At 34.1% G+C, this 20417-nt stretch overlaps 1 protein-coding gene across 5 annotated transcripts in view; it reads left to right on the top strand.

Moving 5' to 3' along the window:
* CHUK (component of inhibitor of nuclear factor kappa B kinase complex) overlaps positions 1–20417 on the top strand; it is a 42742-nt gene that overhangs the window by 6805 nt on the left and 15520 nt on the right. For 4 of the 5 annotated variants that reach the window (XR_014018987.1, XM_081268043.1, XM_081268042.1 and 1 more), the window contains exons 3-11: positions 5430–5544; positions 6627–6696; positions 7508–7596; positions 10419–10508; positions 10642–10766; positions 10948–11055; positions 11812–11947; positions 17085–17279; positions 18430–18532. Coding sequence is in view for 4 of the 5 variants with exons in the window: in XM_081268043.1 (XP_081124169.1) it covers positions 5430–5544; positions 6627–6696; positions 7508–7596; positions 10419–10508; positions 10642–10766; positions 10948–11055; positions 11812–11947; positions 17085–17279; positions 18430–18532 (1031 nt within the window). In the remaining variant the exon portion in view is untranslated. The remainder of the gene's footprint in view (positions 1–5429; positions 5545–6626; positions 6697–7507; positions 7597–10418; positions 10509–10641; positions 10767–10947; positions 11056–11811; positions 11948–17084; positions 17280–18429; positions 18533–20417) is intronic. The other variant, XM_081268045.1, reaches the window with a different exon arrangement.

The following is a 20417-nucleotide window of genomic DNA, read 5'->3' as shown; positions in this document are numbered from 1 at the left end:
GGCCTAATTCAATATGATGGAGATTTAGACCTACTGTTTCTTCTATTACACACAGGTATCTGGTTTAATTCCTAGGTCTTTGATCCACTTTGAGTTCAGTTTTGTGCATGGTGAGAGATAGGGGTTTAATTTCATTTTGTTGCATATGGATTTCCAGTTTTCCCAGCACCATTTTTTGGAGAGGCTATCTTTTCTCCAATGTGTGTTTTTTGATGCCTTTGTCTAATATAAGATAACTGTAATTACGTGGGTTAGTCTCTGTGTCCTCTATTCTGTACCATTGGTCTACCAGTCTATTTTGGTGCCAGTACCATGCTGTTTTTGTTACTATTGGTCTGATGATGCCACCTGCTTCAGTCTTCTTGCTAAGGATTGCTTTTGGTATTCTGGGTCTCTTATTTTTCCAGATGAATTTCAGACTGCTTTTTCTATTTCTATGAGGAATGTCTTTGGAATTTAGATTGAAATTACATTAAATCTGTATGATCCTTTTGGTAGTATGGTCATTTTGACAATATTAATTCTGCCTATCTAAGAACAAGGGAGATCTTTCCATCTTCTAAGGTCTTCTTTAATTTCTTTCTTTAGCATTCTGTAGTTTTTGTTATAGAGGTCTTTGACCTCTTTTCTTAGGTTGAGTCCCAAGTATTTTGGATTTTTTGTTTGTTTGTTTGTTTGTTTGTTTTAGGCTATTGTAAATGGGGTAGTTTTCCTCGTTTCCCTTTCACAAGATTTGTCACTGATATACAAAAATTCCTTGATTTATGGGTGTTGATTTTGTATCCTGCTACTTTGCTGAATTCGTTTACTACTTCTAGAAGTTTTCTGGTGGAATTTTTTGGGTCTTCTAGATATAGAATCAATTGTTAGCAAATAGTACTAATTTGAGTTCTTTTCTTATCTGAATCCCTTTAATTTCTTGCATCTAATTGCTCTGGCCAGTGTTTCAAGAACTATGTTAAATAGAAGTGGTGAAAGAGGGCATCTCTGTCTTGTTCCACTTTTTAAAGGGAATGTTTTTAATTTTTCTCCATTTAGAATGATGTTGGTTTGGGGCTTCACAATGTCAAGGTACGTTCCTGTTATCCTTAGTTTTTCTAGAGTTCTGAACATGAAGTGGTGCTGTATTTTGTCAAATGCTTTTTCTGCATCTATTGAGTTGATCATATGGTTCTTATCTTTAGGTCTATTGATGTGATGAATTACATTTATTGATTTCTGTATGTTGAACCAACCTTGCATCCCTGGGATGAACCCCACTTGATCGTGGTGCACTACTTTTTGATATTTTTTTGTGTTCGATTTGCCATTATTTTATTGAAAATCTTTACGTCTATGTTCATAAGAGATATTAGTCTGAAGTTTTCTTTCTTTGATATGTCTTTGTCTAGTTTTGGAATCAGGGTGATATTGGCCTCATAGAATGAGTTTGGAAGTGCTCCCTCTTTTTCTGTTCCTGAAATAAATTGAAGAGTATTGGTATTAGTTCTTCTTTAAAGGTCTTGTAGAACTCATCTGTGTATCCATCTGTTCCCGCGCTTTTCAGTAGGCTTCTGACGGCGTCTTCTGTTTCATTGCTTGAAATTGATCTGATTAAATTGTACATATCATCCTGATTCAATTTGGGAAAATCATGACTCAAGAAATTTGTTAATGTCGTAGATGTTTTCTATTTTATTGGAATAAAAGTTTTCAAAATAATTTCTAATTATCTTCTATATTTCTGTAGTGTCTGTTGTGATATTTCCTTTTTCATCATGTATGTTAGTAATTTGAGTTTTCTGTCTCTTCTTCAATAGCATGGCTAAGGATTTGTGAATTTTATTTTTCCAAAGAATCGACTTTTTGTTTTGTCAATTTTTTCACTTGTTTCTTTTGTTTCAATTTCATTGATTTCAGCTCTGATTTTAATTATTTCCTGTTTTCTACTGCTTTTGGTTAATTTGTTTTTTTTCTAGGGCTTTGAGATGTAAAGTTAAGTAATTTATTTGTTGACTTTTTCTTCTTTTAAGGAATGAACTCCATGCAATGAACTTTCCTCTTAGAACTGCCTTCATTGTGTCCCAGAGATTTCTATACATTGTATCTGTTCTCATTCTCTCTAAGAATTTTTTAATCTCCTCCTTGATGTCTTTTGCAACCCATTGTTCATTCAGTAGCATATTATTTAGTCTTCAGGTGATGGAGTAGTTTTTATTTTATTGATTTCTAATTTCATTACATTATGATTTGATAGAATGCAGGGTAATATCTCTACTTTTTTATATTTGCTAAGAGTTGCTTTGTGGCATAGTATATGGTCTATTTTAGAGAAGAATCCATGTGCTGCTGAGAAGTAAGTGTATTTTCCGTTCATTGAAAGATGAAATATTCTGTATATGTCAGTTAAGTTATTGATTCATTTTTCAGTTCTGTAGTTTTTTTGTTAAGCTTTTGTTTGGATGATCTATCTAGTGGTGAAAGAGGTATGTTAAAGTCCCCCAGAATTATTGTGTTGTGGTCTGTTTGACTCTTGCATTTGAGAAGAGTTTGATTAACATAGATACTTCACTGTTTGGGGCATATAAATTTATTATTGTTATGGCTTGTTAATGAATGGTTCCCTTAAGCAGTATGCCTTTTGATTAACTTTGGCTTGAAGTCTACTTTATTTGATATGAGGATGGAAACCCCTGCTTGCTTCCGCAGTCTATGTGAGTGGTATGATTTTCCCCCACCTTTCACCTTCGTTCTGTGGATGTCTTTTCCTATGAGATGAATCTCTTGTAGACAGCATGTTGTCGGGTCTTTTTTTTTTTTTAATCCAATCTGCCAGTCTGTGTCTTTTGATTTGTGAGTTTAGGCCATTAACATTCAGGGTTATTATGGTCTAATAATTTGGTCTAATCTGTTGGTGATACTTTCAGTTGAACCTTTAATTTGGTTTATTGTTTCTTTCATTTCAAGGATTTCTGTTTTTTTGTTTTTGTTTTTTTTTTTTTTAGAACCTCTATCTCCCTATTGAAGTAATCTTTTGCTTCCTGTATTTGTGTAACTCTTTGTCAAAATGATCTTTTGCTTGGGCTGGGGATGTGGCTCAAGCGGTAGTGTGCTCGCCTGGCATGCGTATGGCCCGGGTTCGATCCTCAGCACCACATACCAACAAAGATGTTGTGTCCACCGAGAACTGAAAAATAAATATTGAAAATTCTCTCTCTCTCTCCCCTCTCTCACTCTCTCTAAAAAATAAAAATAAATGATCTTTTGCTTCATGTATTTACTCATACTTTAGTTTATAGAACATTTTAGTTATGTACATCCTGAACTCCTTCTCTGTCATTTCTTTTACTGTGCTGGCCATGAATTCTAATAATGGGTATCTTGATTTGTTTGGGGCACTTTCTTCCCTTGTCTTTTCATATTGCTTGTATGTCTTTCCTGCTACTTCTGTGGATCCCAGGTGTTACTGTTTTACCCTATAGGCTTATAGTGCCCCTGTAGGGTTCCAGTACCTCTCCTTTGAGGTGAAGGACAATGTTAACAGCTCCCAATATAAACAATATACACCCTAAAAGTAAATATTTGCTATTAAGACATTTATAGTTTGGTCACAATGTACAGAAATGGTGAATTCAAGTATTATCTACAATATACTCAGTAGGTTTGTAAAAGGGTTTACAGTTTCTGATGGTGGACAAAGAACCGGGTGAGGAGTAGGATGATATGCTGAGGAGGTAGGAGGTGAGGATATAGAGTTCTTATATCTTAGAAAGTGTGAAAGAGAAATCTAAAGAGGAAGATTAGTAGCAGAAGAGAGAGGAAGTAATTTGGGTTGACAAGTAATTGAGAAGACAGTAGAGTACCTAAAACAAACACACATAAATATTAAGAAAAATAAAAAATGTTAAAATAGTAAAAATTGGTGGGAGAAAAGAAAATGAACAAACAAAAGAATATACAACACGTCTGTTTTATACTATTCAGACATCCCAGTCCTCAAAATCCTAATTCATGCAAAGTACTTGGTTTCACATATACTGGGGATGTGAGAGCAAGAGAATAGAGAGGGAGAAGAAAAAAAATCTTGAAGGAAGAAACAGGGATGGTTTTCGATCAGTGTCTTTCCTGCTTCCCTTCTCATCTAGTAGGTGGGGGTCGTCTTTTGTTATCTGGAGTCTCCACTGTCAGGATGGTGAAGGTTACCAGGGTGGGAGGGTTGGTCCTGGTTGGATGACCCCTGGAAGTGGGGTGTGTGACCTGCCAATCCCTGAAGGGAGACTGCACCTCAAGGATCTCTTTTTGGGCCTCCTCATGTGATTGAGCACCTGGTCCTTCTTCTTTTCTCACCTGAAGATCTCCAAGTCCCTGGTCTCTGTGTTAGTCTCTAAACTGGATCACACTCACCCTCTCCTTTACTACTTCCTAATGAGGGACCTTTCTCTTCCAGGCTCTTGAGTGTGGTGCTTTGGGTGCACTCTGTACTTGCTGATAACTGTTTTGTGTTGGGCATTCACCATGCCAGGTTAGCCGCTGCTGGGGAGAGGGGGGAGTTAGAAACTGGCCAGCTGGAGTTCCAAACTGGGAATTGCCCCCACTAAAGATGGTGATGAAGGTCCCAAGATGGAGGTGGTTGCTTTCAGGGATGGGGTGTCAGATCGGGTGGGGGGAGCTAGGCGATGGCATTGGATGATCAGTTCAGAGATGAGCTCTGTGACTTGCAGTGTATGTCTGTTTGCTAACTTCATAGCCCGTGTGAAGTTCTTGAGTGCAGGCAGGCTACTGTGCATAGGGGACTATCATTGCTGCTGCAGAGTCCCAAGATAGAGTCTACCACGCGGCCTGCGCAGTGGTTTCATTAATGAGGTTCTAGGCATTAAGTTAGTTAGAAGAGATCAAAATAAAACACACAAACCAGTACCTTATTTTACATTGCTAGGTCAGAGACGGCTCGCCTCCCTGGTTCCCGCCTCCAGCCGCCCAGCAGGGCAGCGAGGATTACTCTGGGCTAGCAGGAGAGAGAGAGAGCTAACACGCCTGGGAGTAGCTTCAGGCCTTGGAGCCTGAACTGCCAGATTTTGAATCCTTATTGAGAACTTGCTATGTAATCTTACATTACTTAACCAATATGTGCTTCAATTTTTCTTCTGTGTGATAAAACTTTAATACATCTACTTTTATTAGGATTATTTTGACAAGCAAATGAATTAATTATATGTAAAGTGCTTACTGCTTGACACACATAAATCTAATAATAACAGTGATAGTATCTTCATGTATATTTTTTCTCCTAAAGATTACTAATTTTTAATTACACAAATCATAAATTAGAATTTTATAAACAATGCCAGTCTTCCTTCCTTATCTCATTCCCATCTCTAATTACCACTTCAAATCTAGTTCCTATTCATTGGAAAAATTGTTTTGATTTTAGTATTTTTCCTTTCTTTTAGGTTGAACCATCCCAATGTTGTAAAGGCCTGTGATGTTCCCGAGGAATTGAATTTTTTAATAAATGATGTACCTCTTCTAGCAATGGAATACTGTTCTGGAGGAGATCTTCGGAAGGTAGTATGGATATTTTGAGATGATGAGATTGTAAGTCACAAATTTGAGGATTGTTTGAATCATATCCAATATGGTAATCTAGAATAAGGAACAGAAAACTATGGCCTGTTACCTGTTTTGTAAATAAAATTTATTGGAACCATGCTCATGTCTATGGCTTCTTTCTTGCAGCTGCAGAATTTTAAGTAGTTGTGACAGAAACCATATGGCTTGCAACGAGTAAAGTGCTTACTATCTGTCCCTTTACAGAAAATATTTGCTCACTCTAGGTTTAGAACATGGATTTTTTTATTTGTTGTTTTTATACATAACAGTAGAGTATATTTTGACATACATAAATGGAGTATAACTTATTCTAATTAGGATTCCATTCTTGTGTTTGAAGATGATATGGAGTTACACTGGTCATGTATTCATATGAACATAGAAAGGTTATGTCTGATTCATTCTACTGTCTTTACTATGCCTATCCCCTCTCCCTTCCTTTCATTCCCCTTTGTCTAGTCCAATGAACTTTATAGAACATGAATTTTTGTTGTTGTTTGCAAGATGAGACTATGTCAATAGTGTTAGTGTTAAATGTTTAAGGTGCTTATAAAAATATTTTTTCTATTACAATCTTTATTTCCTATCTCATTTTAAATATGTCCTTATGAATATATATATATATATATATATATGTGTGTGTGTGTGTATAATATACATACATATATATACACAGACACACACTCTCATGGGAGAATGTGTGTGTGTGTGTGTGTGTGTGTATGTATGTATGTGTATGTATGTGTGTATATATATATATATATATATATATATATATATGAGAGAGAGAGACATTTGTCAACCTTTTTCAATTTTACATACTTTTGGCCCTTTATCTTTACTTTAATGAGCCTTGTCCACATAAATGAAACATATCCTTACTATGTTTGATGATTTTTTTTCCCTTCTTTCACTTTCTTTATCATGTCTTATTTTCTCATTTCAATATTCTCTTCAGAGTATGTTGACTAATATGTGTTGCTGTTGTTGCCCAGCAATTTGCAGTACACAATTTTAGACTTTTTTTTTTTTTAAAGCTACTCAACAAACCAGAAAATTGTTGTGGACTTAAAGAAAGCCAAATACTTTCTTTACTGAGTGATATAGGTATGTAATCAATATTAAAATATCATTGTAATTTAGTACCTCTGGGTCCATAAAAGATTATGTATACTGATTTGGAATTAAGAATTGCTGATACACTATACAAAACATATGGCTTTTTAATGTCTATAAGAATTTGTCAAAAAACTGTTACTATTAGTACTAAATTAAAACTAGGATATTTTATTACTATTGTTTTATCTAAGAATCTTTTCTTGGCTCATAGATGTTCTAATTGCTGAGAAAATATTGTGTGAAATGACCTTATTCAATTTTACTGCCTCCATTCCCAATTGACATAGTAATTTTGTTCACAGTGGAATTGCAACTCTTTGGGAACTATATATCCTCAAGTTAGTCTTAGATTGAAATTCTCTGTTTAATCAGAATTACGCCTGAAAAATCCCTAAAATAATAGTACCTATGCTATTAGAGGAAGTACAAAAGCCAAGATTAAGTTTTCTATATGTTTTGGTTTTGCTTCTTTTCCTAGGCCATGGAGACCAAAGTCTAGGTGAAAAGGGTGACTTAGGTGGGAGAAAGGGCCATGCAGGTTGTAGGAATTTTCTCAATTTATTATTTCATTTCTTTTAATGTTAATTTTAATAAGTTAAATGAGCACATATTATAATTTATTATGATTAAATCATTTGTTTAATGTGTCTGTATTTTCTGTGAAAAAAATCTGAAGTGCTCTGATACAACTATGATGGTGCATATAATTTTGAACATCAGATCAGAGCTGTGTGAAGTTTTTTTTTTTTTTAACTCAGTATTTTCTCTTACTTTAAAATATATTCTAAACTTTATTTAGGGTCTGGGATCCGATATTTGCATGAAAACAAAATTATACATCGAGATCTAAAACCTGAAAATATAGTTCTTCAGGATGTTGGTGGAAAGGTAGGTGAAACCTGAAGAAATGTTCCATGATTTGCATACAGTCTCCCTTATGTAGTTAGTCTTTGAACTTTAGTGTCCTTGCTGTTTACCCATAGCACTCTATACTTTTACTATTTCAGTCCTTACCACACTAAACTGTAGTTTTGTGGTTCTTTTTTTTTTCCTCCTCTGTTAAACAATGGTTTCAAAGAAGGGTTGATACCTGTCTTGTTGATACCTGTTTTTCTAGCAGAGATAGTTGGTAGAGACTGTAAAATTTGTTAATTCTCATCACTATTTTATTCTTGAGAAGCACATCCAAAACACATATATATACATCCTAGTCTGCTTTACTTTAAGAAAAAAAAATAATTATTTTTAAAAAAACTCATCTCCTTTCCACAGATCCTAAATTCTGTATTTAAATTTTAAAACTAAAAAAAAAAAAAAAAGAATCAAAGAAAAAAGTAAAACCTTGATTTCCCAGATTCTTAAATGAGTCATTTTGAGAAGATCCAGAAATTGTGTATTGACTCCTAAAATGTTTCATGTTCCTCAGAATAATTTGAACAGTTTTCTTGTTTCAAGCATCCAAATTACATTCCCGTAAAGACTTAAAGCTATGAATATGAACCTTGCATTGGTTTTTTGTTTATTTGTTTGTTTTTGGTACTTGCCTTTTTTTTTTTTTTTTTTTTCTTTGATATGGGGTCTTGCTTAGTTACTTAGAGCCTTGCTAAGTTGCTGAGTCTGGCCTCAAACTTGCAGTCCTCCTGCCTCAGCCTCACTAATCACTGGGATTAGAAGCATGCACCACTTCACCTGGCCTTATTTTTTTTTTTTAATTTTGGCTTTTATTTATTATTTTTTTTCTGTAGTTTTTGGATGTCCAAACAAGCATTTAAAAGAAATCTTTAATTTCTTCAAAAAAATTTGTTGCTATAAATTACAATTTTGTATGTAGCTGACTTTTAATTTATTTATTTCATTGGTGATTTATAATTATACATAATAAAGGGGTTCACGGTTTCATATATAAATTACATTTGTGATTAGAAATCAGAAAATTATAAGAGGAGAAATGTTGATTACAAATTTCCTTGTTGTTCTTAAGATATTGAAATAAGTTAATATATCTAACCAAAAAGACTGGTAAAAATACCTGCTCTTTTCTTTATACGTGTAAACAAAGGAAACTCCATGGGGATGGCAACAGTACTGCTCTCACATAAAAAGAATGCCTTGAGTATGCATTTATGACTGATGATGAGAGCACTCATATTTTTCTTTTTTTTTTTTGTTCCAGGGATTGAACCCAGGAGTTTTCTAACCTCTGAGCCACATCCCCAGCCCTTTTTATTTTTTATTTAGAGACAGGGTCTCACTAAGTTGCTTAGGGCCTTGCTAAATTGCTGAGGTTGGCTTTGAACTCCTGATCCTCCTGCCTTAGTCTCCCTAGCCACTGGGATTACAGGCATGTTACCACCACACCTGGCCCACATCAATTTTATACAAACTCTAAAGTATCCATATCAGAAATGTTCTAGCCACAATTCTTTGTCATATTCTATTAAAAAGTACCCCTCAATTAGACAAATAATTACATTCAGCTAATTCTTTCAAATGTCAGCCATGCAGAAGTTTAAATAGTCTCTAAAATAAAAAAAGTCTTTAAACAAACAAAAAATATATGACTTTAAAAAAAAAAAGCAAAGAAAGGAACTTTATCTTTCTGTCTTACTGATAGGTATAGAAAATATTATTCTTGTGTTAAATACTTTCACACCAGGACATATTTAACACAAAATAAACCAATTGTTACATCTCTCACGTTTTCAGCAGAATTTTACAATTTATGAATTATTTCAATGGATATTTTATGATGTAATTACTTTACTTTTTTTTTATATTTCTACAACACTTTATTTTACTGCATTTTTTCTGACTCTTACTCTACTGTTCAGCATCATGATTTTCCCTCCTCTACTGACCTTGATATTTTAAACATTTTTCTCTTCTCTTAATTTTTTTCTGCATTACAAAAGGAACATCAAAAAGTTAGAAATCATAGGTACTCAAATGACTTCACCTGGCCTTATTAACCTTGCATTGGATTATGTTAATATATGTAGATCACAATTGGTCCATTGATGGAACTTTGATTATACTTCTTCTCATAGGAGCCTTTCATGTATGCTTAATTATCTCTGTGGTTTTGTTTTGTTTTGTTGTAGCTAAAAACTTAAGGACATTTTTGAATTTAGGTAGGTGTTGAGTTACATTTAAGGTACTCTACAGTCATGTGATGCTTCTTCAAGTTTGGAAATCACCCTTATTTTTGCTTAATGGACAAATCTTATTCTTAACATGCCAAAATAAAAATTATTAGCCAATCTGTATTTAATTTTTCACTATGTATCAGGCACTGTATTAATTTTTAATTTTATTGATTTTTTTATTTTTAGTTATACATGGGCACAATATCTTTATTTTGTTTATTTATTTTTAAGTGATGCTGAAGATTGATACCCAGTGCCTCATACATGCGAGGCAAGTGCTCTGTCACTGAGCCACAACCCCAGCCCTGTATTAAGTTTTTTATTATGACTATTTTATTAAGTCCTAATAAATCTGTGAAATAGAGCCAGTTAGAATCTAATTATATAGGAAACTGAGAAGTTAAATAACTTGATCAAGATCACATGGCTAGTTAAGTGGTGGAGCTCAGAACTAAAATATATTTGTATTATTTCAGATTGCAAGGTCATTACCACCACCGTCCCCACAGCCTAAGGATATTATTGTCTTTCCCTTTCAAATATTTCAACCATTTTCTTTTTCAGGTTATACATAAAATAATTGATCTAGGATATGCCAAAGATGTTGATCAAGGAAGTCTATGTACATCTTTTGTGGGAACACTGCAGTATCTGGTGAGATATGTACTATATCTTTGAATTTAAATGTATAAAATTCTTATTCTTATTTCTGAAGGTCATGAATACAGAAGTACAAAAATAACTTCCCCTTACAGTTTTGGCATTTAAAGCATTTTCTCTTTTTAAGGCCCCAGAGCTCTTTGAGAATAAGCCTTATACAGCCACTGTTGATTATTGGAGCTTTGGGACCATGGTGTTTGAATGTATTGCTGGATATAGGCCTTTTTTGCATCATCTGCAGCCATTTACCTGGTAAGACATGGATGAGAACTTTGTCATATTTTATGGGAATGGAAATTTTTTGGTTGTTTCCTTTTGTTTCCCACTTTTGTTATTGGTATCGTTGCTTTTTAAATGCAGAATTAAGTAAAATAAGTGGCAAGAAATAGTAAGAGAGTCAGGTTGTCAGCTGAGGTATCTTTTGTTTTTATAGGCATGAGAAGATTAAGAAGAAGGATTCAAAGTGTATATTTGCATGTGAAGAGATGACAGGGGAAGTTCGATTTAGTAGCCATTTACCTCAACCAAATAGCCTTTGTAGGTAAGTGTACTTTATTTGAGGAGGTTTGCCTCAGTTTCTCCAGGGTTGTAAAAGAACAGTAGTGTAGTTGTTTGTTTCAAGTAGTGTTATCCAGTAGAACTTTCTGTCATGGTAAATATTCCATATTAGTTTTAGCCACGTGAGGCTTATTAAGCTTTTGAGCACTTGCAAGATGGCTAGGGGTTGTGGGAGTAGAGCTCAGTGTTAAGAGTACTTTTTTAGCATGCATGAGGCCCTGGATTTGATTTCCAGTACTACCAAAAAAAAAAAAAGAAGAAGAAGAAGAAAAAGAAAGATGGCTAATATGATTGAAGAACTGAATTTTAAATAAATAGTAATCGACAACATAGTTGTAGGGGAACTGAGAATTATTGCCATTCAATTTGATTGGTTTAAATGCTGAGAAGATCCTAGGGATTAAGAAGTAAATGGTCACTGGAGAGTAGAATCGGACTCATCTGTTGAATCTGCCAATAACAAATTTACATATGTGGGTTTGGGGATCTAGGATATGCCAAAGATGTTGATCAAGGAAGTCTCTGTACATCTTTATTATCACTATTTTATTAAGTCCTCTGTGAGATAGATTAGAAAGTATATCCCCTGCAATTTTGTGACTTATTTGAAAGTAAGATATAGAATGGTATGGATAAGTGATAAGAAAGGAAATAGACAACCTACTAAATTATTTTTTTAGTAATACTAAAAAAAAAAGTGGAAAATAATGATGTTCATCATATTTTGTATATTTTCTAGTTTAATAGTGGAGCCCATGGAAAACTGGCTACAGTTGATGTTGAATTGGGACCCACAGCAGAGAGGGGGACCCATTGATCTTACTTTGAAGCAACCAAGATGTTTCCTATTAATGGATCACATTCTGAATTTGAAGGTTAGTTTTAAGGGGTGTATTTCATATAACCTACTATGAAGTTAACAAGTTTACTTGGAAAAATGAACATAAATATATTTTATTACTATTTTCCTGATATTTATTTGAAAAGGCAAATTATGTTCTTAGAGCTGATGCTTCATTTCTTTAGCAAGATTTTTCAGTTTGCATCTAAGTCGCCTTTGCTGATTATTCCTTTGAAATTTCTTTTGGATTTTTCCATTCCTGAATTGGTGTCATTTATTACTTCATTCATTTAGGTTTAATTCTACTGGATTTGGTTTGGTGGGGGAGGTTCCTTCCTGGCTTTTAATTCTTTATATTTACTCTCCATCCTGTAGTCTATCCCACATGAACTACCCCTCATCTTCTGAAAATGCTTTTATATTCTTCTATCCGTGAAATCAAAATAATTGTTTTTGCTTACTAAGACATATCTAAACTGATCTTCCTGGGTTTTTTGGGGCTTCCTAATGTAGGTTCACCCCAATCAAGTATGTGTCTTTTCCTGATTTTCTCAACCTTTACCTCACTCAGAGGTAGTCACTGGTCACTGAGTCATGCCATCAAACCCCTTGTGTATTTTTGTACTTTGATGAATGTTATTCTCTACAATATGATCTCCGTCTGTACACATGTCCTTACCTACACAGGCATATCTTAAACTTGCTTTTTTTTTCCCCCCAATGGTCTCTGCAACACAGTTTGTCACTTAATCCTATTTTATATATTCTTTAATTATTTCTTATCTTCTACTTATGCTTCTCCACTTAGATTTTCTTCAATGCTTTGTTGGTTTTACTACTTTTATTAACAATCACTCACCCTAACCTGACTCCATTTCTATCCTGGCATTCTGTTACAGGTATGTATCAGGTTCTCAGTAATTATTCATTGATATGAATGAGAGGTGTAGATCTCTTTTTTTTTCAATGTCTTTATTTTTATGTGGTGCTGAGGATTGAACCCAGAGCCTCATGCATGCTAGGCGAGTGCTGTACCTCTGAGCTACAACCCCAGCCCCAGTGTAGATCTTTTATATTGTATACCCAGAAACAACCCTCATCTGCAGTCTTTCTGTATGTATTGAGTGCCAATAGTATACGGGCTTTCTAACATTAAAATGAGAATTCATATTCATGTAAGGTTTTAATCTAATCTTGGAATACTTGATTAAATGTGAATTTGAGGGCATGTTCATGTCATTCTTGATTAACACTGAAAAAATAGCTGGCTTCTTGATTTGGTTTCATTCCTCAGTGTGTTAACAAAGCTTGGCTTGGTGAGGCCTTTAGCTTTATGTTGCCTTTGAAAGTTTTGGTTGTGTACCACTCATTTTCCTTTTTTAGATTTGTGATAGTAATTATGGCATCATTCCTACTTGTCTGTGAGCATGTTTGTCATAGAGCATGGAGAAAGATTTCTCATTATGGGGTTTGTGCGCCTATAGACTTTAGTTATGTTTGCATCACCACTACTTACCTGTCTATGAATCTGAGCAGGTATTTACTTTCTCTTTATTTGGAGAATAGTAATATCTTCAAAGGATCAATATTATTGTGAAGTTGTGCAGTGTAAGTATTGAGTACTATTCATGATAATACAGAAGGTTTCAGGGACACTTCCTAAATATAATAATAGGGCTGATTTTAAAGAATAAGCAAGAGATAATTAATTTTAAAACATTAAAGTTTATTATATATTAAAGGAAAGTCTCTTAATGTTATGCTAAGAGAAATATTGACAATTTTGTTATGACATTTGGAATTTACATTTAAAAGATCAGTTTTAGGTTATAAAAGCAGTTTGTTATTTCTTTAGCACCACTTACTTAAGCATCAGTGTCAGGATTTGTAAATAGAAATAATAATGCCCTTCAAATTTAAAAAATTCTGCACAACAAAAGAAATATTAAATAAAATGGAAAGGCAACTTTTAAAATAGGAAAAAATATTTGCAAAACTTGTCTGATATGGGGCTAATACCTAAATTTGGCAAGGGACCTATACAACTGAATATGCCAATTACAAATAACCTGATTAAAAAATGGATAAATGAGCTAAATAGACACTTGTTAGAAGAAGAAATTCTGATGGTCAACAGGATTTGAAAAGGTGCTCAACAATGCTAATTATTAGGGAAATGCATTTTGGGCTGGGAATGTAGCTCAGTGGTTTTATACTTGTCTACCATGTTCAAGGCCCTGGGTTCAATCCCCTATGCCACAAGAAAACCAATCCCTCCCCCCTCCAAAAAAAAAAAAAAAAACTATAATGAGATGTCACGTTGCTCCTATTAGGATGGCTATTATAAAAAAGACAAATGGTAGTATATTAGCTTTCTCTTGCTGTGGCAGAATACCTATGAAAAATAACTTAAAGGAACAAAGATTTAATTTGGCTTATGGTTTCAGAGGTTTTAATCCAGGGTCAGCTGTGGGCCTGTGGTGAGTCCAAGCATCATGGTGGAGAAAGCATGGTGGAGTAAATTCTCATCATAGTGGCCAGGAAGTTGGGGGAGGAAAAGGCCCAAAACAAGATATAATCCCCAAGGCACACCCCCAAGGACCCACTCCCTTCAAGTAGGTTCTACCTCCTAGAGTTTACACTAACCCCAATAGTTCATTCAGCTATGAATCTATTGATAGATTAGTCCATTATGAGATTTGAGCCCCCATGATCTAATCACTTCCCCAATGCCCTACCTTGAACATTGTTTTATTGGAAACCGTGCCTTTAACACATGAGCCTTTGGGGGACATTCCAAATCCAAATCTAACAGGTAGCAAGTGTTGGCAAAGATGTGGTGAAAGATAACCCTTGTACACTGATGGGAATATAAATTATACTGACATTATGGGAGACAGTATGAAAGCTTTCCAAAAAATTAAAAATAAAACTATCATATGATCTAGTATTCCTACTTCTGGATATCAAGAGGAAATGAAAAAGGATTATGAAGAGATCTGAACATCTGTGTACACTGCAAACATTATTCACAATAGCCAAGATACAGAAACAACCTAAATGTCCTTCAAAAGATGAGTGGATAGGGAAAATATGGTATATACACAATGGAATATTATTCAGCTTTAATAGAAAAGAAAATCCTGTCATTTAGGACAATTGATAAACTTGGAAGACCTTGTGCTAAGTGAAATACACAAAAAGAGATAATGCATGATCTCAATTACATGTGGAATCTAAATGAGTCAAACTTGGAGTGTTGCCAGCTGCCCAACATGGGTGCATGGTAGAGATGTCATGTCTCCCACTCCTTCATCCTTAGGGAGGTTTTGTGGAAAGTACAGTCCTGGTCCTAGTCCTGGTTGTAGTTGGTCCCTGTCAATGAACCACCTGGCCAAAATTTTAAAAAATAAATAAAAGTCAGACTCATAGAAGCAGAGAATAGGATGATAGTTACCAGGGGCTGATGGCAGAAGGGAATGTGGTGATGTTAGTCAAAGGGTATAAAAATGGTAACTATGGAGAAGTAGTAGATATGTTAATTAGCTGAAATGTGGTCATTTCATAATGTATATCAAAATATCACATTGTGTATCTTATATATAATTTTTACATATCAAAAATTAAATTGCCACAAAATCAAGAATTTAAAAGACAGAAAAAATATATACTTCAGGAGAGGGGTCTATGAGGGGGCATATAGATGAAATAAAATTGATTCTGTGTAAGTGATGGTTGAAACCAGACAAGGCATTCCCAGGCTTTGGAGTGGGATTATGATACTGTTATCTACAATTTAGTGTGTTTGAAAAATGTCAATTATAATATTTTTTTCAGTACTAGGGATCAAACTCAGGGCCTTGCACATGCTAGGTAAGTGCGCTCCTGTGAATCTACATGCCCAGCTGTCAATATAATCTGTGTGTAGGTTGGGCAGGGGTTTATGTGTGCTGGGGATTGAACTTGAAGCCTTACTCATGCCAGGCATGTACTTTTGTCACTGAACTATACCCATGGCTCCTTGTATTTTAAGAGGAAAGAAGAAGAAAGGAAGCCTTTTTATCTACCCGACCTGCCCCAACCCTGTGCTGGGAATCAAATCCAGGTCCTCAAGCATGCCAGGCAGGCACTCTAACACTGGGCCACATCTCCAACCCTAATGCTTTACTTTTGTAGCAAGGATTTCCAGCAGAGATACTTTTAATCATTTGCATATACTAATCAATGTAAGGAATCAAGAAACAAGTATTAATTTTGTATGGCTTATCTAAGGTTAGTGGAAGGAAAAGAAGTATTGTGTTCAAAAGACTGACCTCCAACTCTGTGACTGTCCTTGCTTACCTGGAAATACCTATATAGAGCCCTGCCTGACTTGCCTATATGAGGCTACCATCACTGGGACTTTATGTGAGAGTAATAAGACTGTTTTCTTATCCAACTATGAGCCGTTAGGTAGGTCACTGCTCAGGGATTTGATTGCCTTTCGAGGGTAACAACACTTTTTTTCCTGTTGAAAAAGTAGCTTATCTCTTCTACCAGATGATTATTTCTTGAGGCAACATGAGGTAGTAAAAATTTCAGATTCAAGCTCTACCAGTTATCAGCTGTATGATCCCTAACAAACTATTTAACTTCTTAGAGCCCTCTCTGCTAAGATAGAAATTGAGATTTAATTAATTGGGGTTGTTATGTGAAAGCACTTAACTCTGTGGTTGATGTAAGTTAGGCACTTCATATATGAGATTGTTTCCTTCTAGGTCTGTGATAATATTTCTCAAATAAGTATCATTTTATTTTTAATTAGAGATTTTATTACTTGATGTTGTGCAGCCTTAAAACTGAAATTTTATTTGTTGGAACTAACATCTATTATAGTAGAAAGGTAAACTCTTTTTTTTTTCAGTTGCAGTGGGACCAAGACCTTTATTTTATTTATTTATTTTTATGCGGTGCTGAGGAACAAACCCAGTGCCTCGGACATGCTACGCATGCACTCTACCACTAAGCCACAACCCCAGCCCTCTAAACTCTGTCCATTTTTATAATTACAGCTAATCTCACTTTGGAGAATGAATAATGCCTTTTGTTCACATTCCCTTCTTAATATCTTGCACTGAATCATTTACAAAGAAAATGATCAATGGGTGTACCTTTTTTTCCTTATTATACAGATAGTACACATCCTAAATATGACTTCTGCAAAGATCATTTCTTTTTTGTTACCACCTGATGAAAGTCTTCATTCGCTACAGTCTCGAATTGAGCGTGAAACTGGAATAAATACTGGTTCTCAAGAACTTCTTTCAGAAACAGGAATTTCTCTAGATCCTCGGAAACCAGCCTCTCAATGTGTTCTAGATGGAGTTGTAAGAAATTCTTTTTTGTTTTAATTGGTATAATATTTTTACTTATTTATAGGGTATAGTATTAATTCAGTACATGTATACAATGTATAAAGATCAAATCAAGGTAATTAGCATTTCTGTCTCCTCAAATATCATCATTTATATGTGTTCACACCCTTCAAGTTCTTACTTTAGTTGTTTTGAAACGTATAATCAGTTGTTGTAGACTATAGTTACCCTACTGTGCTATAGAAAGGATTGTAACAGAATTCTAGAGTGTGATAAGATAAGAAATCTGTACCGAGGAATTGCATGCTCTATGACTGATTTGATACATAATTGGGATTCCTTGGGGAATGTTATACATCTTGTATAATTTTTTAAGTGTTGCCTTACTGGTGACTCTTATAATTGTTTTGCAAGGAAAACAAGGTATAAATGATATATTTATTGTTTTGAACTTTGTAAGACTTTTTCTTTGGTGCCAGTTATCTCCTACTTTCTTTTCCTTCTTGTATTTGAAGCCTAGGACCTTGAAATTAGACTAGCAGTCTCATAGATCCTGCCAGAGGATAGGTGGGTGGTAAATATGATTGTGTCATGACTTTTTTTTCTTTTTATGGCATTATATAGGCATATTTTACATATCGTGTAATTCACCCATTTCAAATATACAACTCAGTGATTTTTAAAATAAATTTAAATTAGTTTAAAAACATTTCCATCTCAACAGATCCATCGTGTCCGTTAATTGTTAATCTCCCTTTGGCCACTAATCCACTTTCTATCTCCATAGATCTACCTTTTCTGAACATTACATTTAAGCAGAATCATAAAATATAGTCTCTTATGTCTAAATTCTTTAATTTAGAATTATATTTTTAAGGTTCATCTATGTTGTAGCATGTATTAGTACTTCATTCCTTTTGATTACTAAATAGAATTTTCATTTTATGGAAATTTGCCTTTTCATTTTATTCTTTTGGGATGCTGATCATTTTCATTTTCGCACTTTTCCCCCGTCTCTAGGTTTAGACCTTAAGTCTATAAAATGTAGCTCAATATACATTGACTTTGTTCATTTGCATTTCAAAGTAAGAAATCTGGTACTAAAATATTTAGAAAGGCTAGGATTTTCAAGAATAATTTTAATTGTTTGTTTCTTTTTCAGAGAGGCTGTGATAGCTATATGGTTTATTTGTTTGATAAAAGTAAGACTGTATATGAAGGGCCATTTGCTTCCAGAAGTTTATCAGATTGTGTAAATTATATTGGTAAGTATCGTCCATTTTGTGGCTAACCTTTAATCCTGAAATAACAGTATTGATTCTCAACATGATTAGTAAAAATGGTGTTTTTAGTGTTTTTGTTTTGTATCTCTCATAATTGAGGTTTCTATATGTGGTAAAAAATAGATTTATGTAGTTTGGAAAGTGAAAAGGTAGATTTTAAATCACTACCTGATTCCTCATTTAGGACGACAGGGCTCTCACAGATAAGAAAATGAAACTGAATTAAATCTACTTTTGAACTGTTCCTTCCTTATATATGAGTTTTTATTTTCTATGAAATTTTATTTCCTGCCTGCCTCCCTGCCGAAACATTTTTTGCCGAAAGACTTATTAGAACCAGATTTATAAAAAATTGAGTAGATAATAGAGTTCTCATGTAACTGCCCTTCCTTATACATACAGTTCTCCTGTTATTAACATAGTAGTATGGCACATTTGGTACAATTTTGAACCAATGGGTTATTATTAAGTAATATTATTTAGATTTTCTTAATTTTTACCTTATGTATTTTTACTGTTCTAAGATCCAGTGAGGCTACACATTACATTTAGTTGTATCTTCTCAAGCTTCTATCGGCTGTGTTAGTTTCTCAGAATTTCCTTTAATTTTGATGACTTTGACAGTTTTGAGGAGGATTGATCAAGTCTTTTATAGAATTCTGATATGTTAGAATTTCTTTTTTTTTCCTTATGATTTAGTCTGAGATTTTGTGTGTGTGTGTGTGTGTGTGTGTGTGTGTGTGTGTGTGTGTGTTTGTGGTGCTGGGGATTGAACCCAGGGCCTTGTGCATGCAAGGCAAGTATTCTTCCAACTGAGCTATATCTCCAGCCTGATTTTGGTGTTTTTGAGAGAAAGATCATAGAAGTAAAGTGACATTTTTATTGCATGTTAAGTACATACTATCATAGTACATGTTTTATTACTATTTGTATTGACCTTATCACCTGGCTGAAGTAATGTTTTTAAGTTCTCTCCAAGTAACAGTTAATTTTCCCTCTCTCCCTTATGTACTCTATTCTTTAAAAGGAAGTCACTGTGTAAAACCACACATAAGGACTAGGAAGTTAAGCTACACTCCTTCAGGGAAGAGAATCTACATAATTCATTTGAAATTCTTCTACATGGGGCTGGGGTTGTGGCTCAGTGGTAGAGTGCTCGCCTAGCATGCATGGGGCACTGCGTTTGATCCTCAGCACCACATAAATGTAAAATGGAGATATTGTGTCCATCTAAAATTTGAGAATAAATATTTTTTTAAAAAGAAATTCTTCTACATGGGAGATTTATATCTTCTCTCCCATATATTAATTTATTCAGTGATTTTTTTCTGTTGATTTCAGCTCATGGATAATTATTTTATACTTTGAATTATAATCTAATACTAGTTTATTTGTTCCTTAAACTGTTCTATCTAAGGACATTAAGGACTTTTCTCACTGGCTCTTCTACCTATTTTACATGCCCCCATCAATGAATTGTGTTTTTTTTTTTTATTTGTTTTATTTATTTATTTTCATTTCTTTAGTACTTCCTTATATTCTGGCACTGCTTTCTAGGTTCATCTTATATGTTTTCTGCTCCATTCTTAAAGCAATTCTTTAAGAACCCTAGTTCCTTTTATTAGAGAATAAAGAATGGGCAAGAGATAATAAAATATTAGTTTTTAAAGTCTTGCATAACTTATTAATATGCCATTTATTCTGTATGCTTTCTTGAAGCTGAGTTGATGGTCAGAAGATGATATTTATTATTTAGAAACAGGAAAGACTAGTGGATTGTGGAGGAGATAGGACTCGATTTAGAACTTGAAAAGATTAAAGAATTTGGATTAGCAGAGAGAATAAAAGAGAATTCTAGATTGGAAAG

This window comes from Spermophilus citellus (genome assembly GCF_964194105.1).
Source record: "Spermophilus citellus genome assembly, chromosome: 15".
NCBI lineage: Eukaryota > Metazoa > Chordata > Mammalia > Rodentia > Sciuridae > Spermophilus > Spermophilus citellus.
This window is presented reverse-complemented; position numbering and strand designations above follow the sequence as displayed.